The sequence below is a fragment of the Syngnathus scovelli genome, chromosome 3 (assembly GCF_024217435.2).
Source record: "Syngnathus scovelli strain Florida chromosome 3, RoL_Ssco_1.2, whole genome shotgun sequence".
Lineage (NCBI taxonomy): Eukaryota > Metazoa > Chordata > Actinopteri > Syngnathiformes > Syngnathidae > Syngnathus > Syngnathus scovelli.
This window is the reverse complement of record NC_090849.1, coordinates 21,013,327-21,031,538: the sequence shown is the minus strand read 5'-3', so window position 1 is coordinate 21,031,538 and position 18,212 is coordinate 21,013,327. Positions and strand designations below refer to the sequence as shown.

The following is an 18,212-nucleotide window of genomic DNA, read 5'->3' as shown; positions in this document are numbered from 1 at the left end:
TATTATAGTACACATCAGTTGTGGTTAATAACGTACGAGTATGTTCAGTAAAGTCTTTCAAATTAGGGTTCAGATTTCAAAATCGGGTTTAAAATTAGGGTTATGAGTTTCATAGTAGGGTTAGGGTTTCAAAGTAGGGCTTCAAATTAGGATTAGGGTTTTAAAATTGTGTTTCTAAATAGTGTTTCAAACTAGGGTGAGTTTCAAAGCAGGGTTTCAAATCATGGGAATCTTCACCAGTGCCAATTTTGACTCACTGTCATCTTTTTGCGGCCTGTTGTGCGGTCTTCTTTTTGCTGACTTCATCTTCTCTTTGCATGTGAGCAAGTATTTTTTCCTAACAAGGTCCTTTTTTCCTTTCAAGGTCATTGACCTTACAAAAATTGCCATTCTCAGCTGCAGTATTCAAAATATGTGGAACTATGCACAGCATGATCATGAAGCTGAACAAAATAATATACAAATAAAGTTCTTTTTAAATAAGCCACGTGTGAAGGGCACCTGTAGGTCATTTAATTTGAGTATTTTACATGAACAGATGTTGAACTCTTCTTTCTACGCTTATGGAAGAGTCCAGAAAAGACAAACATTAACGTGTCCCGTTGTGCACTTCTGAGAGCAGCTTGTGATGCAATAGCTTACGGCTGGACTAGTAACCTTTCACTCTGCACACTTACATCAAGGCAAACAAATTTGCAATATGTGTGTTTTCACTATCTGGGTCATCATGTAGTCAATGTCGGACAAAGCGCACTAAATGACATGGCAGTATAACCAATAAATGCAACTCAAATAAACTCTCTGTAGTGAAAAATATATATTTAAAGAAATCTATAAAATACATATTAACAATATAAAGTGGTGTACACTATTGCATATGAAAACAAAAGGAACTTCGAGATGAAATGTGTCAGAAATGAAGAGCAGCAGGCCACTTTGTACTTGATGGCAAGCTTTATTTTCTTGCAAATACACTAGAAACGTTTACAAAAGTTCTGTAAGAAAGGTGTGTGCAGTGGAAATTATCAAAACTCAAAACGAGTAGTACTTGGAATTTTTCTTTTTCACCTCTCCTGCCAAAAGGGGGGGATTGTCATTCGGATAACCAAAAACAACAACCATCAAACCAGTGTGACAACATTGCCCGTAACGGAAAGAGGCGCAAATTGAAACGTGTTGGGACCCCGAGTAGGTTTATGGCACGACTGCTGGTCCCTGAATAGTGAGAGAGGAGGAGGAGGAGAGGAAGGAAGAGGAGGGGGGGGCATCATTCATCTTATTCGTCACATCAAGATAATCAGCCTGGCCATCAAAGCCCTCCACAATATTAGCATGTTAGCATCAGCTACATCTTTTATTTTCCCCACAACTTTTTTTGTTCAAACTTCAAAATATGAAATCAAATTGGACCCAAGTGGTACTCGACAAAAATGTTCAAACTTCAAAATATAAATGAAATCAAATTGGACCCAAGTGGTACTGGACAAAAACTACACAAAAACAAACAAAAACGGACAATTCCTGGGGGAACACCCAAACATAAATACGCGGCCCTTGTTATAAAAACCATTCATTTGTACACACAACTCTGTATTGCTTTTATCTTACATAATAAAAATAATAATACTGAGATTCCACGCCAAAGTGTTCCTTTTTCAGCCTTGATGTCAAGAAGGCACAGCAGCGAATACGGTGGCACAAGGCGAAGGGGGGGAAAAAAAAATAAGGTTTGCGGCACAGGGATGTCTTTGGTCACAGGTCGTGAGTAAGGTCTCCAAAAAGGTTATGGTGGCATTGTGAATGGTCCCAAAAATATAAAAATGTCGGAATTAACCATGCTGGCAAAATCAAAAGAAGTGCTAGAAGTAAACAAACCGTCACACTTTTAAGAAATCAAACGTCAAAAAAGTGGTTCAATTTTTCCCCCCAAAAAAATATTCCTATGAGTTCTTTTCTGAGCTCGCCTGCAGTTGGAACAAAACAACCGATCCAACCCATAATGAAAGCAAAATGCACTGGAGCCCTTAACACTGACCTAAAAGTTTTTGGGCTCGGCATTTATCGTTTCTCTTGGTCACAAAATAACCAAACTCTTTGAAACCGTTAGATTGCCAGTCAAGATGGGGATCGAAGGCAGGCTTAAAGTTCTAAAAAAAAAATTCGCAACAGTTTCCTTTGCAAAAGGTTCCAAAAATGTCCCTACTGCTGACAAGGATTTGTACTTTACCCAGCTAGCCCAAAGTGGATGACACGTGTCGTATCACATACATGACATAAAAAAAAAGAAAGTTTCCATCAGGTGGTTCAGTAGTTAACATGATTTTGCGGTTTCAAAGTACACAAGATGGTTGGTCCGACAGTTTAACTAAACCGTTGGTGAAGATGTAGATTAGGGTGTTAACAAAATGCTACAAGTGGAATAGAATAAATCGTTTTGCAATTACTTCCATTAGTGTGCTGAATATTGACAAAATTTATTTTACGTAGTGATGAAATGTAGCTCATTTAACATCCATCCATCCATCCATGATAACAATTATTGTTAATCTGAACCACACCAAATTGATGGAAACTTTTCACACAAAAGGAAAAAAGGCCTTTTAGTAAACTAAATAAATGACCACAGTGTTGTTGTTGAACGTACGTCACAAACGTACGTCTCGTTGGATTTTAAGCTCTCAGAAAGTTTGACTGGAATGGCAGCGTGAATACGTCTCGGAGGACCGTCCACAGCTTATTGGCTGGCCACGTCCAAGCAGCAAAGACACGTGAAATGTTGTGTAGCTGGACCAACTTGTAGAAATATCAAAAACAAGAACAAAAAAAAATAATACACATGGGGCACATTTTCCAGGCAAAAAGTGTGTGTGTGTGTCTGGAGGTTTTTTTTTTTTTTTTTTTTTTTTTGAAATGATAAGACATGTGATTCAAGTGCTGCGTTTTGCACACTAAGACTGACAGTGTCTTGGACTCTTGAAGTGTCTTTGACTCTTGAAGAAAAGACTTGCCGAGGACCGCACGAGGCTCCAATTGTGCTTGAGTAACAGTGTAGACGTGCAAACCGTCGTGGCGGTAAGGCAAAGAAAGCCACTTCGAGGCTCCCTTGTAAGTTCCGCAAGTCTTTTTGTTGTTGTGGTTCCCCATTGGACAAAAAAAAAAAAATCATAATCTTTGACTAGCTATAGAAAGGGCACAAACGGAGCAGCTAGGAAAAGTCTAGTGTTAGAAGGGGGAGGAGGAGGAGTGGTGGAACACACACTTTCACAACCAGCTAGTGTGTGAAACAAAGGCAAAAATGACAAAACTGTTTGGCTCAGTTTTTTTTGTTTTTTTTAAACCTAATACTTAATAGGGCAAGGCGGTTCCCACTGGTGGGACGGTGCATCCGTGTTGGAATGATGACCATTTTGGGTGTGAGGGGGCGGAAAACAACACCTGGTCGAGTCCTTCATCTTTGGAGCCAACCAGGAGAGGAAGAGCAATCTTCTCCTGATTGACTCGGGCTCAGCGTAGTGAGGCATGAGATCAGGGAGAGGACCCACCCCTGCGAAATAGCGAGCCCACCCACTTCCCTCAGCCGCCACGCCAGAGCTTCTGGCTTGGAGTGCAAGGGAGGGAGGGTTGGGTGGGGGGTAGGGGGTCCATCCTGGATCAACACTTCTGGGCCTCCACTGGATCCATGGCGATGTAGGATCCATTCTTTTGCGGCTGGCCGGGGGGAGCATCGGGCGACTCGTCCGTCTTGTCACTGACCTGCGTGTACGCGGTCTCGTCTTTGGCCGTCTGCAGCGGAGCGATCCAGAAAGGGGAAAAAAATTAAATAAAAACAAAAGGAAGGAGATTAGTAACAGATGGCAAAGGCGCCAAATCGCTAACCGGCAGAATAAAAAGCACGTAAACACTTAGTTTCAAAAATATATATCAGCTTCACAGCTCAAGACAAAATCAGGTGACCAAACTTCATCATATTGAAAATTACTTCTTGAAATGTTTACAGTGACATCTTCATTAGACCGTATTTCCTCATGAAGTGAGCATTTACTGAATTTATAGAGAGGCATTCTAAAAGAATTTTTTTTTTTTTTTTTTAATCAAGTGAATGTGCAGTGTAAAACCAAATAAGGACAAATTTAGTAAATTTGAATGCCTCATGATAAATATAAAACCACAAAGAATGTTTCCGAGCTCCGGTTTTGGTTAGCAAGCCAAGTCAAATGTGATCGGTGACGTCAGCCAGAAGAGGGAACTTACTGTTTCCTGGTTGGGATGAAAAAGTATCCATAGGGATAAAGATCTTTTCATCTATTTATCCCCCTCCCTCAAGTAAACCATGTAGCACCATTTGAGGAAATACGGTAAATATGGAACACTTGGGACTCAAGTAACTATGGGATGAAATGTAAACAGACTAAATGAGGAAAATGCACTGTAAGATCCAACTGGGAATGAAAAACGATACTCGAGATAGGCAACAAAATGCAAAACCATGGAACAGCAAACAAGGCAACAAAAATGGAAAAAAAGACTTACAGCAAAAGAATGAAAAGCCTCAGTAAAATCAATGCGTTTTACTTCGTTCTAAAACAGAAAAAGGGGAAAAAAGGGGAGCGTTACAGAAAATTCAAACAGGTTAATTCAGCAACAAACAACCAAAATGCTTCACATGGCAATTTAGCATTGTCAACATTTCCCATCATGCTAAGACACCTTAAAAACCTGCATTTGGAGATCGCTTTTCAACAAATTCTAACATTGGTATGTGAAGTTGGTTTTGTTAGCTTAGCATGCTTAGTTTTCAAACAATGACAAACAGCACACCAATTGTTAGTCTTTGGTAAGCAAAAACAAGCAAGCCGTGGAGACGCTAGGCTAATAGGTTGTGTTCTCAACTGTTTTAAAAATGTGATTACTTGCTGCTTAAAAACACAACTGTGACTTTGAGGTACAGTTGTTTTGCTAGCAGTTGCTACGCTAATAGTACACAAATGAAGTTTTCTCAACTAAACAGCGAGCTAAAGCAGTGCTATTGCGTCTTTTAAAAAAAAAATGCTCTAACAGACAACTTTAGAATTGCGGGGGAAAAAAACGGGTTAAGTTAAGGTAAGGATGCATGCAATGCGTTAGTTAGCATGCGACAAGTTTGGGGCTTCGAACCTTCCACACAGTCTAGAGTTAGCATTTCGTTTAGCATAACAACACTAAAAATCTAGTAGGGATACTGCGAGCTAACAGATTATTAAAGCTCGGGGGTCTACGTGTGAACTTACCTTCTTCTGGCGGTTACGGCAGAACAGGACCACCAGGACAAGCAGCAGGATGAGGCCCATGCCCACGATGAGCAAAGGAAAGTTCGACACCAGGGTGACAATAAGCAGCAGCGTCCTCATCTGGGCAGCAGAGTCGTCATCAACCGTGGCCGTCTACCAGAGGAACAAAAGTCTCCGTTAGGGAGGTTGAAGTTCAAATGTTCTAGCACGTTGTGTGTCTGTGGGGGAGTCATGCTCACCTCATTGACGTACATGATGGGGAAAATGGTTTCGTTGATGTACCTGGTCGTCCTGTGAGACAGGAGGTGGCATGTTAGCTAGCACGTTTAAAGGGGGGGGGAATTACAAATGGACTTACGGGAAGCCTGACACTCTCTTCAGGATGACATTGAGCTGAGCGCGCTTGCAGGCACGAATGGGAACACCTGTGGTCTGTACACACAACACACACACACAAGTTGCTTAAAAAAAGTCATTGTCAATTCAGAGCACAGTGTGAACACATTTGTCCGCATCTGGGATTGTCATTGTAGGTTCTAGAACGCGCCGTACCGGCTGCAGGTCCAGATAGGTCTCGTGGTCCTCCTTGTTTGGATTGAGGCCTTCGATTGCGTTAATGTACTTTGGGTCGGCCTGGTAGAAGTGCGGGAAGGACACCACAATGGGAGCGCCTGGAGGGAGGGCACAAAAGTAATACTAGGTCAATGACTGCTGTTAACCTCCAGAAGGTCCTGTAGATAAGAAGAAACGTGAGCTCGAGGAGAACTATAGTCGATGGAGCGCTATTGATAGTGCCGGCACGTCTTTTAACGACATGCTGACATGGTGATCGTAAACATCTAGAGTCCACAATGGCCGCACTGATTGTTTTGAGATTGGAAAACACCTTTCACACTTTCCTCAAAAAGAAAAGCATCATATGACAACATGAAGAAAAAAAAAAAAAAAAGGACAAAGGCTTTGAGGGCTTTGTGACCTCAACAACAAAGCCAATCTCCACAAATGGAGAAAGTGGTGCGTGCGGGCGGGCGACCAGTCGAACTAAATGACTCCAAAAACACATCAACGCAGACAGCTCATCAAGGAGGTCACAGAAGAAACATTTTGCCAGAAGTGTCACAACCAATTAGAAGGTTCAGGGGGCAAAAACTTTTCATAGGGCCAGAAATATTTCAAATTTTCCCTTTATAATAAAAACAACCAAACTGCATTTTACAATAAATTAGTTCTGGTCTGAAACTTTTCAGTGTCAATACGCCCGCTGAAAGTTGAATAATTAGCAATGGTGCAAAAATTTGCTAAAAAAAACAAACTCAATCTAGTGTTTTTTTTTTGGGGGGGTTGATCTAATTACATTGTTAAATGGGCTTTTTTTTTTGCACAGTAGTCCATCCAATATGCTAATCTGGCAGTACAAGTGTCTGATAAGGACGATGAATGGTTGAAGGAATGCAAACAGCAGAGTCCAGAGGTGAGCGTGTGTAGTGTATGTCTGGGATGCTCCTCGTGCTCTTATCGCAGCAATGGCTCTTCACTCAACACGGTCAAATAGTTCAATCATTGCGACACGAGCGCACCGACACCGTTAAACATTCACCCGAACGGTCGAACAGCAAGCAGAAAGGACCAGAATGCACAGGGCCATCTTCGGATGATGAAGTCAAAAAACATTCCGATTGAAGCGGGCAGATCGGAATTGGGTGTCGAAATTTGCTGAGAACCGTCACGGGTTCGATGTAAAATGAATTTTCAATCGTGTTGTTGTGAACAGCCGTGGGATAATGAACAACTTAAATTGAGCTAATGATTGACAATGAAGCTATATTTCCGCCCATGAAAATTGCTTTGCTGACTTTTGCCGTTACTTTGTATAACGGCCAAAGTGCCGAATAAGTTCGACTATGAATGAAGATGTGGGGTAACATCAGAAGTTGGCCTTTGTGTAGTTTCACTTGGCATTTCCTGCCGTCATTTCCTCTTACCTTGTCGACACACGCTGACTTTGAGCACGCCGGTGCCCAGACAGTCTCCGGCGGGCACACAGAAGCCCTCGTTGGCCGGGTTATCCACGGGGCTCATGAGCACGTCGTCGGGAGGCGCGAAGCGGTACGCCTGGATGCCTTTCACCTCCACGTCCTTCACGTAAGCCAGATGGATGGATCTGCCAGAAAAAACGAAGTGGGTGAACCCTGCGCGCTCATCTCAGCTTCAAAACGGTTTCCTGTGTATCGTTTAGCTTCCGGGGAGTGTCCGCTACAAACTACTTATCAGTCCCTGAGATAGTCTTTATCTGTGATTCACGATCTTGTGTTTTTCCTGGATGGTAAACAAGGGCGGGCGAGGACGCGATATCCGTGCGCGCATACCTGCAGAGATCGGCGGCGAAGATATAGAGCAGCTCGTTCCTGTTGATGAGCGGGTGGAAGACGGCGCCGTCCGTGCCGTTGATCATGTTGCTCTGGTTGGATGACCAGAACGTCATCTCCCTGGTCGCGAGGAGAAAACAAACGGCAATGTTAGCTGTTACTGTCACATGTCGACGTTAAAAAAAAAGAGCTTTGGAAATCAAAATTTTTCTCGTCTGATTGACATGAGTCATCGTGGTCACTTTGTTTTCATGGGTTGAATGACGGAAGTGAATTTCGGAGTCAGATTGACACAAGTAGCTAATTTTGGTGTAGAGCTCCATTTTGCGCTCGTTTTAATGTGTACAATAAAGTGTGTCATATGTTTTTATTATCTAATTTGCTGTAAAAGGCTTTTTTTTTTTTCTTTTTTGCCTCGGGAAATGGGACAATCTATTCAATGCTTGATGTATTGGCGCGTTCTCAAATCTACCGACCTGGATCTAAAGTACAAAGTCGCAATAGATAGCCAAACATTTTGCAATATTCAAATCCAGAGAGCAAAGGGTTCCCCTGCTCTGGACACAACTCAAAAGTTGTCTAACTGGGCAAATACTGAGAATATCTGACCGAGTGGACCTAAGAAGGACTATTTAAAAACAACCCCAAAAAAAACAAAAGCTGATCCAAATAATGAAAGAAAAAGCGTTTACTTGAGTCCGTTCCACGTGTCGATTTTGCCGTACTCCATGTAGTCCTGCTCGCCGGTGTTGAAGACAAACTCCCCTTCGTGGGTTCCATTTTTCTGTCGAGACGAGAGAGAGCGAGCGAGACGGGTTGAGACACGAAGCGCCGCATGCTGGCCAGGCACTGAGTCAGAACGCGTTTGCGTCCCTACGCTTTAATGAGCCGTGAAAAGAAACGCCGCTTTGTGTTTGGCTGACGCCATGTCCTCGTAGGGGACAATAAGCCTCAAACGGAGCACAAGGAAGGCTCGTAATTGGAGATGGGGAGGGGGAAAGCAGTCCGTTAATTTGGGGGGGGGGGGGCACAATAATATTGAGATTCTAGCGGTCATCAAATGTTTGCAGAATTTGTCTCAATACTGTCGACGTAGTGTCTTGGGTGGTCGGCTTTAATTCCAAGTCAGCTAAGAGTCTCAGAGTGGCTGGTAACCTCGCCGCAGCATTGCAGAAGTTGCGTCACGCTAACAGGAAGTCTGCAAAAAGACACGACTGCGTGAGCCCTCGGCGCTCACCTTCCACATGAGCCCAAAGTACTCGTCCACGTCCGGCTTCATGGAGTGGATCTTGGTGAGGATAGGGTCCTTGAAGCCCCACAGGTACTCGTGCACCGTGCGCGTGGTAAACAACTCGGCCCCCAGGCCTTTGATGTACATGGAGATGATGCTGCGCAGTAAGAATGAGTACGAGTTGAGCTCGTTCATCACCACCTGGGAGGACACGGTCAAGCAAAAGTCAAATATACAGAACTGTATTTTTCGGAGTATAAGTCGCACCAGCCATAGAAGAACCATTGTGTTCATAAGGGCAAAGATAAACCAACGGCCACCCACCACAAAGGGGATGTTGATGGTCCTGAGGAGGTCCACTTCGGGATCCCCCACCGACTTCTCCCGCATGAAGACAAAGCTTTTAGGGTTGAGGGCGTACACTTTGGTGCCGTTCTCCAGGAAGGTGACGTTCTCCCTGGGCCGGTACTCCCTGGGGCGGGGAAACGGTAGGACGCGGGTCAGACGCGGGTCAGACGCCAGGAGGCTCATCGGGGGTCCGGAGGGGGGTGTCGCATTACCTGTAGGTGTAAGGTCCGATCTGCTGGACGGCCGCCCGGCCTCCCGCTAAGAACACCTCCGGGTTGGTGACGTTGAAGAAGTAGTACTCCATGTAGACGGGCGGGGGAGGGTTCTTCCACGACTCGAACATCTGACTCTTCTCCGTAAGCGTTATTTCCTAAAACACAAAGTAAGACTTAATACAGAGCTCCTGAGAGCACTCGCACACACGCTTCACAAGATGGAAACTGTATTTGCGTGTCCGGGCAAGCTCGAACAAGAGGACGAGCGTGCCGGCAAATGTCGGCACGGTAGATGAATCTACTCAAGTAAAGTAAAAGTACTTGCACTTTTCCCACCACTAGTGGATTAGGTTATTTTTAAGCACGTGGACGTAAGTAACAACACTTCCGCTCGTTTCAAGTTTGCTCAAAAGCCTCTGTTTGCTTCAGGTTAACCGTTGAGGGCATTGTCTCCAAGACGCGGCCGCCGCTTCCTGTCAAGAGACTTTGTGACCTTGGCAGACTTTTATGGCCGGTGTGGTTATTTGTTGGGTCGCTTGCATCCTCGCGCCAACACCAGGCTTCCCGTGAAAACTCAGTCGAGCTCAAGGCAAGCAAACTTTGCCGACACGTTTCGTGTTCCTGTAAGTTATTTTTTTGTTTCTCGGAAAAATAGCATTTTGCCTTGAAAGGCATACAAGATTTTCTAAGTAATACTTTCATAAAGCTTTAGTCATCGTAAATACGATATAAGTATGTTACTATGAAAAAAATACTACATAGATTTGGGTTCAGAAATTAGACTTATTTAAAGAAAAAATGTAAAGAATCCCTACTTTCGGAAAAATTTGTAGTTTTTCTTGTAATTTTAGACCTTTTTTCCAAAAACCTTTTTTCTTCAAAAATAAGCAAATAGTTTTTGTTGGAAAATTTTGTAACTTTACACCTTTTTTTCAAATTCTTTTTTCTACAAAAATAAGCAAATATTCACCTCTCCACATTGTCACATTATAAACGTGGAAGTGAAATCAGGACGATGTCACGCACTTTCAAAAGTAACTTCTTCCTTTTATGAAAGAAAAAAGCACGACTCCTTGGATTTTTTTTTTTTTTCACCCCAAGGTTGCTTTGATGCTTTGGACTGTTATTTGGATCTGGTTTATCAGGAGAAACACAGTCCAAGGACATGCTTGAAGGTTGATGAGGACCAGCCCTTAAACAAATAGTTTAGTACACAGTAAACAAATAGTCGGCACTGTTTGACAGAGAACATATGTGATGAGAAAAATGAAGTTCAAGTACCCCAGACGGAACCCGGCGTGTCTCACTTTTCAAACGCTTTCACGCTCAATCCGTCATCGTCCGATCAGTCTGTGTTTGCAGTTTACTGGTTCCAGCGCAGTGAAAAAAGAAAAAAAATATAGAAGTCCTGCCCCCAGGGCTTGAAGAAGGCAAGAAATTCCTCACATGATTTATATTTCCTTCCACGCCCTAGAGCTGGGATTCTCAAACTTTTCAATCCAGGGAGCTCGTAATGAGATTTTTTCCCCCCCCCTTTATTTTACAAGGACCTCTCATCCTTAATTTGAACTGTTTTATGAAGTTGAATTGAATAATCACGACGCCAATTAAACAGAACTATATAGCGCCCAAAAAAAGCGCACAAGAATTTCAAAAGCTGATCAAAAAGTCAGAATTATATGAGAACAGTCATGAAAAAAATGTTGAGAAAATTAAGTTGCGGTTTTGAGTATTGAGATTAAAATCAAGCTCACTTAGGCTAACGATTTTTAAAAACGATACAACATAATTTCTCTTATTTTACTGCGCACTCTGCTTATCTTATCCTGAACTACAACTTTCAAGCAAATCTGCAATTAGGCTTGTTTTTTTCTTCCTTGAGGCAGTTGAGGATTAGCAGTTACCCCCTGCTAACTTTTCATTTAGAGATTGTCAATGGGGAAAATTAATTTACAACACCAAGGAGCAGAGGGAAGCTAGCTGGCTGGCTGGCTTCCTCCCTAAGTAGTCCAGATGAGTTGGCATGGTGCCCCCGAAAATGCTCGCCGCTGATTCATGTCAGCAAGAGGAATGCCAAATATTCCGAAAAGGTTAAAGGTGGCGGCGGGTGTGCCGGGCTGCGCCATATAGCGCGTCAGCTGCTGCCCCCGATTGAGCTGCTGAATCGCCACAATGCCAATTTCACCGCTCCCGTGAGGGTGCGTTGTGTGGAAATTTGAAAATATATAGGCATTGATAAAACAAGAGAATAGATTCACTTTTTCCATTGCCTCATCATTTATATTCTTATCTTTATATTGATTATTTTGTATGATTTATATTTTGAAGTCATATTTGGCATTGACTTGATTTGTATGAACTACTCACCTGACATTTAAAAATGTTTTGATGGTTAAACAGCAAAACAAATTTAAAAAAAAAAGGTTATGATGAACCTGCTATCTTATTATTTCTTTCCATAAAATGTTAGCAACGGTCTCCACCATTGGTGATGTATAAATCGAAACAAACATGCCTTGTTAGCTTCAGAAGCTAACAAGCCACTCCAACAGCTGGGAATGACAAAGAGTGTAAAAAGGGGCCACTCGCTAAATAAAAACAAGACAACTCAGCGTAAACACAACTCGAGACTTAAAGGTAAGCAAGTTTCACCCGTCAACTCCCTTCCCTCATCCCCCATCCTCCATCCAAATACAGACAACCTCTACCCGCCCTCCTCCTGCTGCTGTCACAAGCGGACACATTGCAACACCAATGCATTTGTTCATGTTAAAAAAAAAAAAAAAAAAAAAAAAAGCTTGTTAACCTACAGGGCAGGGTTCCTCCAACATCTGTTGTGTTTGTTCAGATTCATCTGTCCATTTTCAATGCCATTTCTTCTCCTCACCCTGGACTGGATTTGCAGTGTGACTGGACCCAGTCACACTGCAAATATTCAACGTACACCCCCAGTCAATCAGATGACCTGCAACGCTTCAGTTTCAGAAAACTTCATTTTTTTCTCCCCCATGAGCCAGTTATGTGTTTAAAACCAGATATTTGTCCCTGTTAATATATAACATACCATGCAAATTGAACATACTATTAAAATACAAAGAAACAATAAAAAATGTTTTGTTTTTACAATTTGACGTTTCAACTCCACAATGACCTACGACACTGGAAACTGCAAATGAATGAATGAACTATTTTATAGTGAACATCGTTTTAATGTGCCATAGAATTTTTTTATACCACGATAACAGTCGGAAAAAAGAACCTGATATCCATGTTTCTTAAATTGCTACGCTCTGGTTTTACTTGTCATTGGGGTTAGTACCGATTCAGCCATTTTCAACATCGCTTATCCAGTTCAGGGTCGTGGGTCACCCACTCATTTGAAGACAAAAAAAATATACATATGAATATTCTGCACAAGTTTTGAAAATATTTCATGCACATGGATGGATGAGTCAATTTAACCTGCGATACATTAAGAGCCAATCACTGCACATGAATGAATGGCAATGAATGAAAAAGGCTTTGTAGATTCTCTGCTTTGATTTTAACATCAAATTAAGTCCTTTATATCTCGAGACTAAAGCAGTATCTATTTTCTATAGCTAAAAAGGTACATTGAGATGAGCAGTAGGGACAAAAATGAAATAGCAACATACTGGATCGTTGTGGTTACTGTTGAGGGGAACAATTTGCCCTGCAAAGTCAATTTTTGTAAATAGGAAAGGCTATTAAGGCTTTAATGTTGCATTGAAGTTGCGTAAATGGGAAGACAGGATCAGAGAGCATCGTATCCGGGAATGTGTCAGTGGGTCATGCTGCATCAGCCGGTCTGAGCCTTAGTGTAATGTTTTCCAGTAAAGCATTTTTAGTGGCATTCCAGACTTTAAAAGAAGGTCAAACTGAGCTCACCTTTTTCAAGCGGTTGTGAATTGTGGTCTGGAAGACTTGAGCCACCACGAGGGCGATCCCCACGATTAGGAGGTGGGCACACACGATGCCGGTGGCGTAAATGGCACACGATCTCCGAGTCATAATGACAGAAAAGACACAAAAACTGTGGAAAAATGTTGCTTTTGAAGCCTTTGGGGGGGATGGCGTCCCTGAATTGAGGTGCGTTCGATTCGTCCCCTCGGGTCTACTTCTTAGAGAGGTTTTCTTTCTCTTTCCACTCCCGACAGTTCCTGTGCAAGGCTCCGGGGCGAAGGTGGCGATTTTAGCCGGGTGAAGTGGGTTTTTGAAGCCGGTGGTTGATGAGGAGGAGCCGCCGCGTTGCCCCCCTGCCCCTCTAGTTCCCCCTCTCTACTGGAATGAAGCCCGTGAGGCGGAGCGCCGCGTTTTCGGAGGCTGAGCCGGGCGGGGCGTCGTGTAGTGAAAAAAAAAAAAAATCCACACCCCCACTGGCTACTATTTAAAAAGGATGCCACTCGTCTATTACAATCACAACTACTGGCGCGCCCGACCAGTCTTCAGTCTTCAATCCTTTAATACACTCCATTTGGCAAGTTTATACTGGTTTTTGGTTAAAAAAAAAAACAAAAACGTTAGCATTTAATTTTAGAATTTGTGAATAAGCGGCATCATGACGTGACTTTAAATGATTTTTATTTCGACATGTAATTAGCAAATATTCTTTTCAAACCGCTTAAATTCTTACAATGCTTCTTTTGTTACACTTTTATTCCAAAAAAGTTACGCTTTGAAATGATGACGGTCTTGACGTCACGCCCCCCGCCCCCACCTCCCTCTCCCCTTGCGTCAAACTCGGCCTCTTATTGGTTTAAGTTCGCACGGACCACCGTCTCGACACTAGCCCCTCCGCTCGCTGATTGGTTAGAAGCCGGTGGGCACGATGGCGAATTTGATCGACTGATTTTGGGGCGGGGTTGATATTTAAAGGGGAGACGCTGGTGAGATTTCCAGCAGTGAGCATCGAGGAGCATAACGGAGAAGAGGACCTGCAGTTTGGTCAATACATGTCGAATAATAATGCACAAAGCACACGTTTGTGTATCCTAAATTACCCCCCATCTCCACCATTAAATATTAGGCTGGATTTGAACAGCACTGATGAGTGCCGAATTAGTTATAGGACTTCAATACCATTTTGAGCAAAGTTGAATTCATTCATTAACTGAACTTGTATGGTATCTCAAATCAATTTCCCCATCAAATTAAAACATCATTTTTTTTGTTTTTAACAAGTAATGAAAATGTAATGAAGAGAATGTGGTGACATAGGTTTCGTAAAATGCAATTAGTGTGCATACTGTCATGTTCCTGTGTTGAATGTGTGCATTTAAGGGGTGTGGCCTAGTGTGTAATGTCACGTGGTTAAATTGCTTGAAATTTTATTTTATTTATTTCATTGTTCTGTTCGATAAACGGCTGAGGACATGGCAGTTAATTGATATAATAATAATTGTGGTTTTAAACGACTACTTGAATTACTAACTTGTTTTTATCACACTGTTGCTTTAATAAAAACAGTTGCAGTTATTGTGCTAAATATGTTTACATCATTATCACGTGTCACACGGCTGTTCTGATTAATATCGTGGTAAATGACAGATCATCACATGCAAACAGTTGACCAGAGGTATTTGGTCGAAACGATCGCATTTAAACCCTGTATTATGATTTTTGATAACAATAAGTTTTCATTGCTGTTTGTTAGCAATTTACTTGAGTGACGTTTTTGGAAGGATGCAGTATTGCCAAAGTAAACCCACTTAAATTTAGGTACGCATCCAGGAAATAGTTTTTTATTTCCAATTCGGTTGCCATTATGATTTTGTCGGACATTATGTTCTCATCGCTGGTTGTTAGCAATTAAACAGGACTTCAGTGACGTTTTTGAGAAGGATGCGACATCGGCCAAGGTACACTTATTTAAATTTAGGTACACATCCAGGAAATTGTTTTTTATTTTTAATGTGGTTGTATTATGATTTTGGTTGACATTATGCTCTCTTCGGTGGTTGTTGGCGATTAGTAAGGACTTCAGTGACGGTTTGGGGAAGGATGTGACACCAGACAAGGTGCAACCTTTTAAATTTAGTTGCGGATCGAGGATATCATTTTTTTTCAATCTGGTTATTTTTTGCGTTGACATTGTCATGGCCGTTTGTTAGTTGATGTGAAGGATGCGACAAAGGCCAAGGTACGACCAGTTAAAATTGGGTGTAGGGACAGGATTCTGTTTTTTTTGACATTATGTTCTCTTTTTTGTTTGTTGGCTATTCAGCAGAACTTTTGTGACGTTTTGGGGAAGGATGTGCCACGAGCTAAAGTACATGCGGATCAAGGAAATTGCTTTTCATTTTGGTTGACATTTTGTGATAAGAGAGATGTCAACCGTCCTGACTTCCCAAAATGCCTGGAAAGTGGAATCCAGGAAGACTCCTGATGGCCATCTAGCAGATCTTTCAGTTTCCAGAATAACAATCCACCTTACGTGATCTGTCATTTTTTTTTTTTCTCACCACGCAATAAATGTTTACACTGCTTGATATTTTCTCCCCTTTTCACAAACTGGAGCTGTTGGAAAAAGGTGGGAAAATGGAGAACAAAAAAATAAAAACACTATTTTAATGTATCTAAAACGAAGTTTGCAATATTGTTTTTTTAAAAAAAATAAATCTTTTTTTGGTCATTTTAAAAGCGTCAATTTGACCACACATGACAACTGTCTGGATCTTTTAGGTCAGGGGTGACATTGCCGGGATTTTACATGACCCCTTTGCATCGTGGAACTCGGAATATCTTGCCTGCCTGTGACGAGGAAACGGGACACTGGACACTTGTGGGAGGCCAACAGCAAAGCTTATTTACAGACAACACCAGCTGCTCATCTCAGCTTCATTTGTAGAATAAAACCACACACATGAGATGCTTCAACATATAGCAAGTTGACTTCAACGAAGCGTTCAGTAAAATAGTCCAAACTCCAGGGTCGGTTTGACTTTTTGCAGGGAAAGGTTGTCCCGTCACATAAGGCCCATAGCGGCTGTCAAAACCTTAGCATTAACATTATTGACGTCTTTGTCTTCCCCCTCGAACGATATAAAATTGTTAAATTTGTTAGTACTGTCAAATTTGTTGCCTTTAAAGTAAACATCCAAAAGGTGAGTGCGGTCGCTGCCTCTTGCATAAGAGCCATTCTTAAATTAATGTCCTCCATTTAGTTTTGGTGCAGGAAGTGACACACAGGGCGGTTTTTGATGTGTCTCTCTCGGAAAGAAACCGACTGGGCGCTGAACTCTCACTGCCACTGAGTGTTACCTCATTGTACTCCATAGGATGGGGGGGGGGGGGGCAGGGGGGTCCGGCATCTGTTCAAACAAGAGCAATGCAGAAGAGAATCATCGGGTGGGGGGAAAATAACAGTTGGAGTAATTTGTCTGGAAGAAAAGGGTAAAACGGTTCAAGCGCTGTTTTTTTTTTGTGTTTGCTCGGCAGAGCGACACTGACGCCTTTTCTTTTACAGCTCAGTGAACAATCGGGGATCATTCGTTCTTTATATTTTCAATAGGATTCTAAAGTAGGATTTTTGTTGTTATTTAAAAAAAAAAAGGACAGACTTTTTCTTCATTTTGTCAAAATTATGCGTGCGTTCATAAGATGAACTGCGTCAGTGTTATTTCACGGTATGCTCGACGCAATTCACACGCTGCAATACAAAGAGACTTTATCCCACAGCGGGTAAATGATTTTTTGGGGAAAAATGCTTATGAATCCCAGTCTTTGTCCCCGACAACTTTTTTGCGGCGAATTTTGACCTCACCACAAAATGTCCATTCATGAGGAAGAATGAAAGAAAGAAAATATCAACTGAATCAGCCAAATGGTGCCTACTTGTTGGCAATGGTACCTCCGACTTTGAACGCCTGAAAGTAGCTCGATAGCCACAAACTGATTTTATTTGAAATTTCCATTCCTGTTGCTCAAAGAGGACTTTTAGCTGGAGTTTTTTGTGGACAAATAACTTTAGACATCTCAGCTTTTCATGCTAGCTGAAAAGCTAACTAGCTGCTAGCTAGAGTGCGACAGACTGATTTTACAGTGACATTTTGGTCCGGTTTTAGTTCCTACTTCTGTTGGTTTGATTGGACTCTCAGTTGGAGCTGATTTAAAATAAAAATGTGTGAACTAAGTATCGTTACATTACTTTTACGTTACATAACAGCGCCACACTGTCCCCTCACTGACATCTTTTATTTCTCTCTGATGTCTTTTATCTCTTTGAATATTTCTGCCAAATCTCTTGGATAGGATGTGTGTACGAATAGAAAGCACTTTTTCCAGAATTAAATAAAACAAAGCAGGCTGCATGCAGTGAGTCATGTCAGCACGAGGTCGCAACAGCCTTCAAATTACAATCTGGTTGTAGTACAAATAACACACCAAGGATAAATAACAGGTGTGTTTGAAAGGAGGCAATTCAAGCGTGGGCGTGCTCGTGAATACACATACATATCGCAACAATAAAACGTGATAATTTTTCTTGTTTCAGAAAAAAATTGTAAATTGGACAAGTTAAAATTACATTATTGATCTGTATTATACAGTATAATCAGTATATGTATTCTTTTCTTTTGTTATCATTTTAGATTTCTTTACAGAGACTAATGTATTCTACTTTTTGGGATATACGTCTATTTGTTTTTATTTTGGTTTGACTTTTAATTGTAATGTAAAGACTATAATCCACGTCTGGTAGTGTTTGTAAATGGTGCTGCATGGAAGATGGCAACGTGTAGAACGTGTAATCTACTAAGAATCTATC

The 18,212-nt window shown here is 41.8% G+C and overlaps 2 protein-coding genes and 1 long non-coding RNA gene across 10 annotated transcripts in view; 1 reads left to right on the top strand and 2 right to left on the bottom strand.

Annotated features, from left to right (window-relative positions):
• Positions 1 to 935: 935 nt before the first annotated feature.
• scarb2a (scavenger receptor class B, member 2a) lies at positions 936 to 13,708 on the bottom strand. 2 transcript variants are annotated; one of them, XM_049763246.2, is made up of 13 exons: positions 13,337 to 13,708; positions 9,425 to 9,582; positions 9,189 to 9,336; positions 8,871 to 9,065; positions 8,326 to 8,417; positions 7,634 to 7,753; positions 7,250 to 7,428; positions 5,820 to 5,938; positions 5,626 to 5,699; positions 5,507 to 5,558; positions 5,268 to 5,420; positions 4,531 to 4,578; positions 936 to 3,783 (listed from the first exon to the last, which is right to left on the bottom strand). In XM_049763246.2, exons 1-13 carry the CDS (start codon positions 13,457 to 13,459, stop codon positions 3,652 to 3,654), a joined length of 1,593 nt encoding a protein of 530 aa, XP_049619203.1. In that variant the 5' UTR covers positions 13,460 to 13,708; the 3' UTR covers positions 936 to 3,651. The 2 variants fall into 2 exon arrangements, with proteins under 2 accessions (XP_049619203.1, XP_049619204.1); XM_049763247.2 differs by lacking the exon at positions 4,531 to 4,578.
• The window catches only part of LOC125994041 (coiled-coil domain-containing protein 158), a 15,945-nt gene continuing 11,068 nt past the window's right edge, over positions 13,336 to 18,212 (bottom strand). For all 7 annotated transcript variants that reach the window (XM_049763201.2, XM_049763195.2, XM_049763197.2 and 4 more), the window contains one exon: positions 13,336 to 16,758. The gene's annotated coding sequence lies outside the window, so the exon portion shown is untranslated. The remainder of the gene's footprint in view (positions 16,759 to 18,212) is intronic.
• The window catches only part of LOC125994225 (uncharacterized), a 12,072-nt gene continuing 9,034 nt past the window's right edge, over positions 15,175 to 18,212 (top strand). Inside the window, exon 1 of the long non-coding RNA XR_007490531.2 lies at positions 15,175 to 15,306. This is a non-coding gene — a long non-coding RNA (uncharacterized lncRNA). The remainder of the gene's footprint in view (positions 15,307 to 18,212) is intronic.

Coding starts and splice junctions, on each gene's coding strand:
- scarb2a (XM_049763246.2), bottom strand. CDS start 13,459: ATGACTCGGAGATCGTGTGCCATTTACGCCACCGGCATCGTGTGTGCC. Junction 5,559..5,625: donor AAGAGAGTGTCAGGCTTCCC/GTAAGTCCATTT, acceptor CCTGTCTCACAG/GACGACCAGGTACATCAACG. Junction 3,784..4,530: donor AGGCTTTTCATTCTTTTGCT/GTAAGTCTTTTT, acceptor GCTCCGCTGCAG/ACGGCCAAAGACGAGACCGC.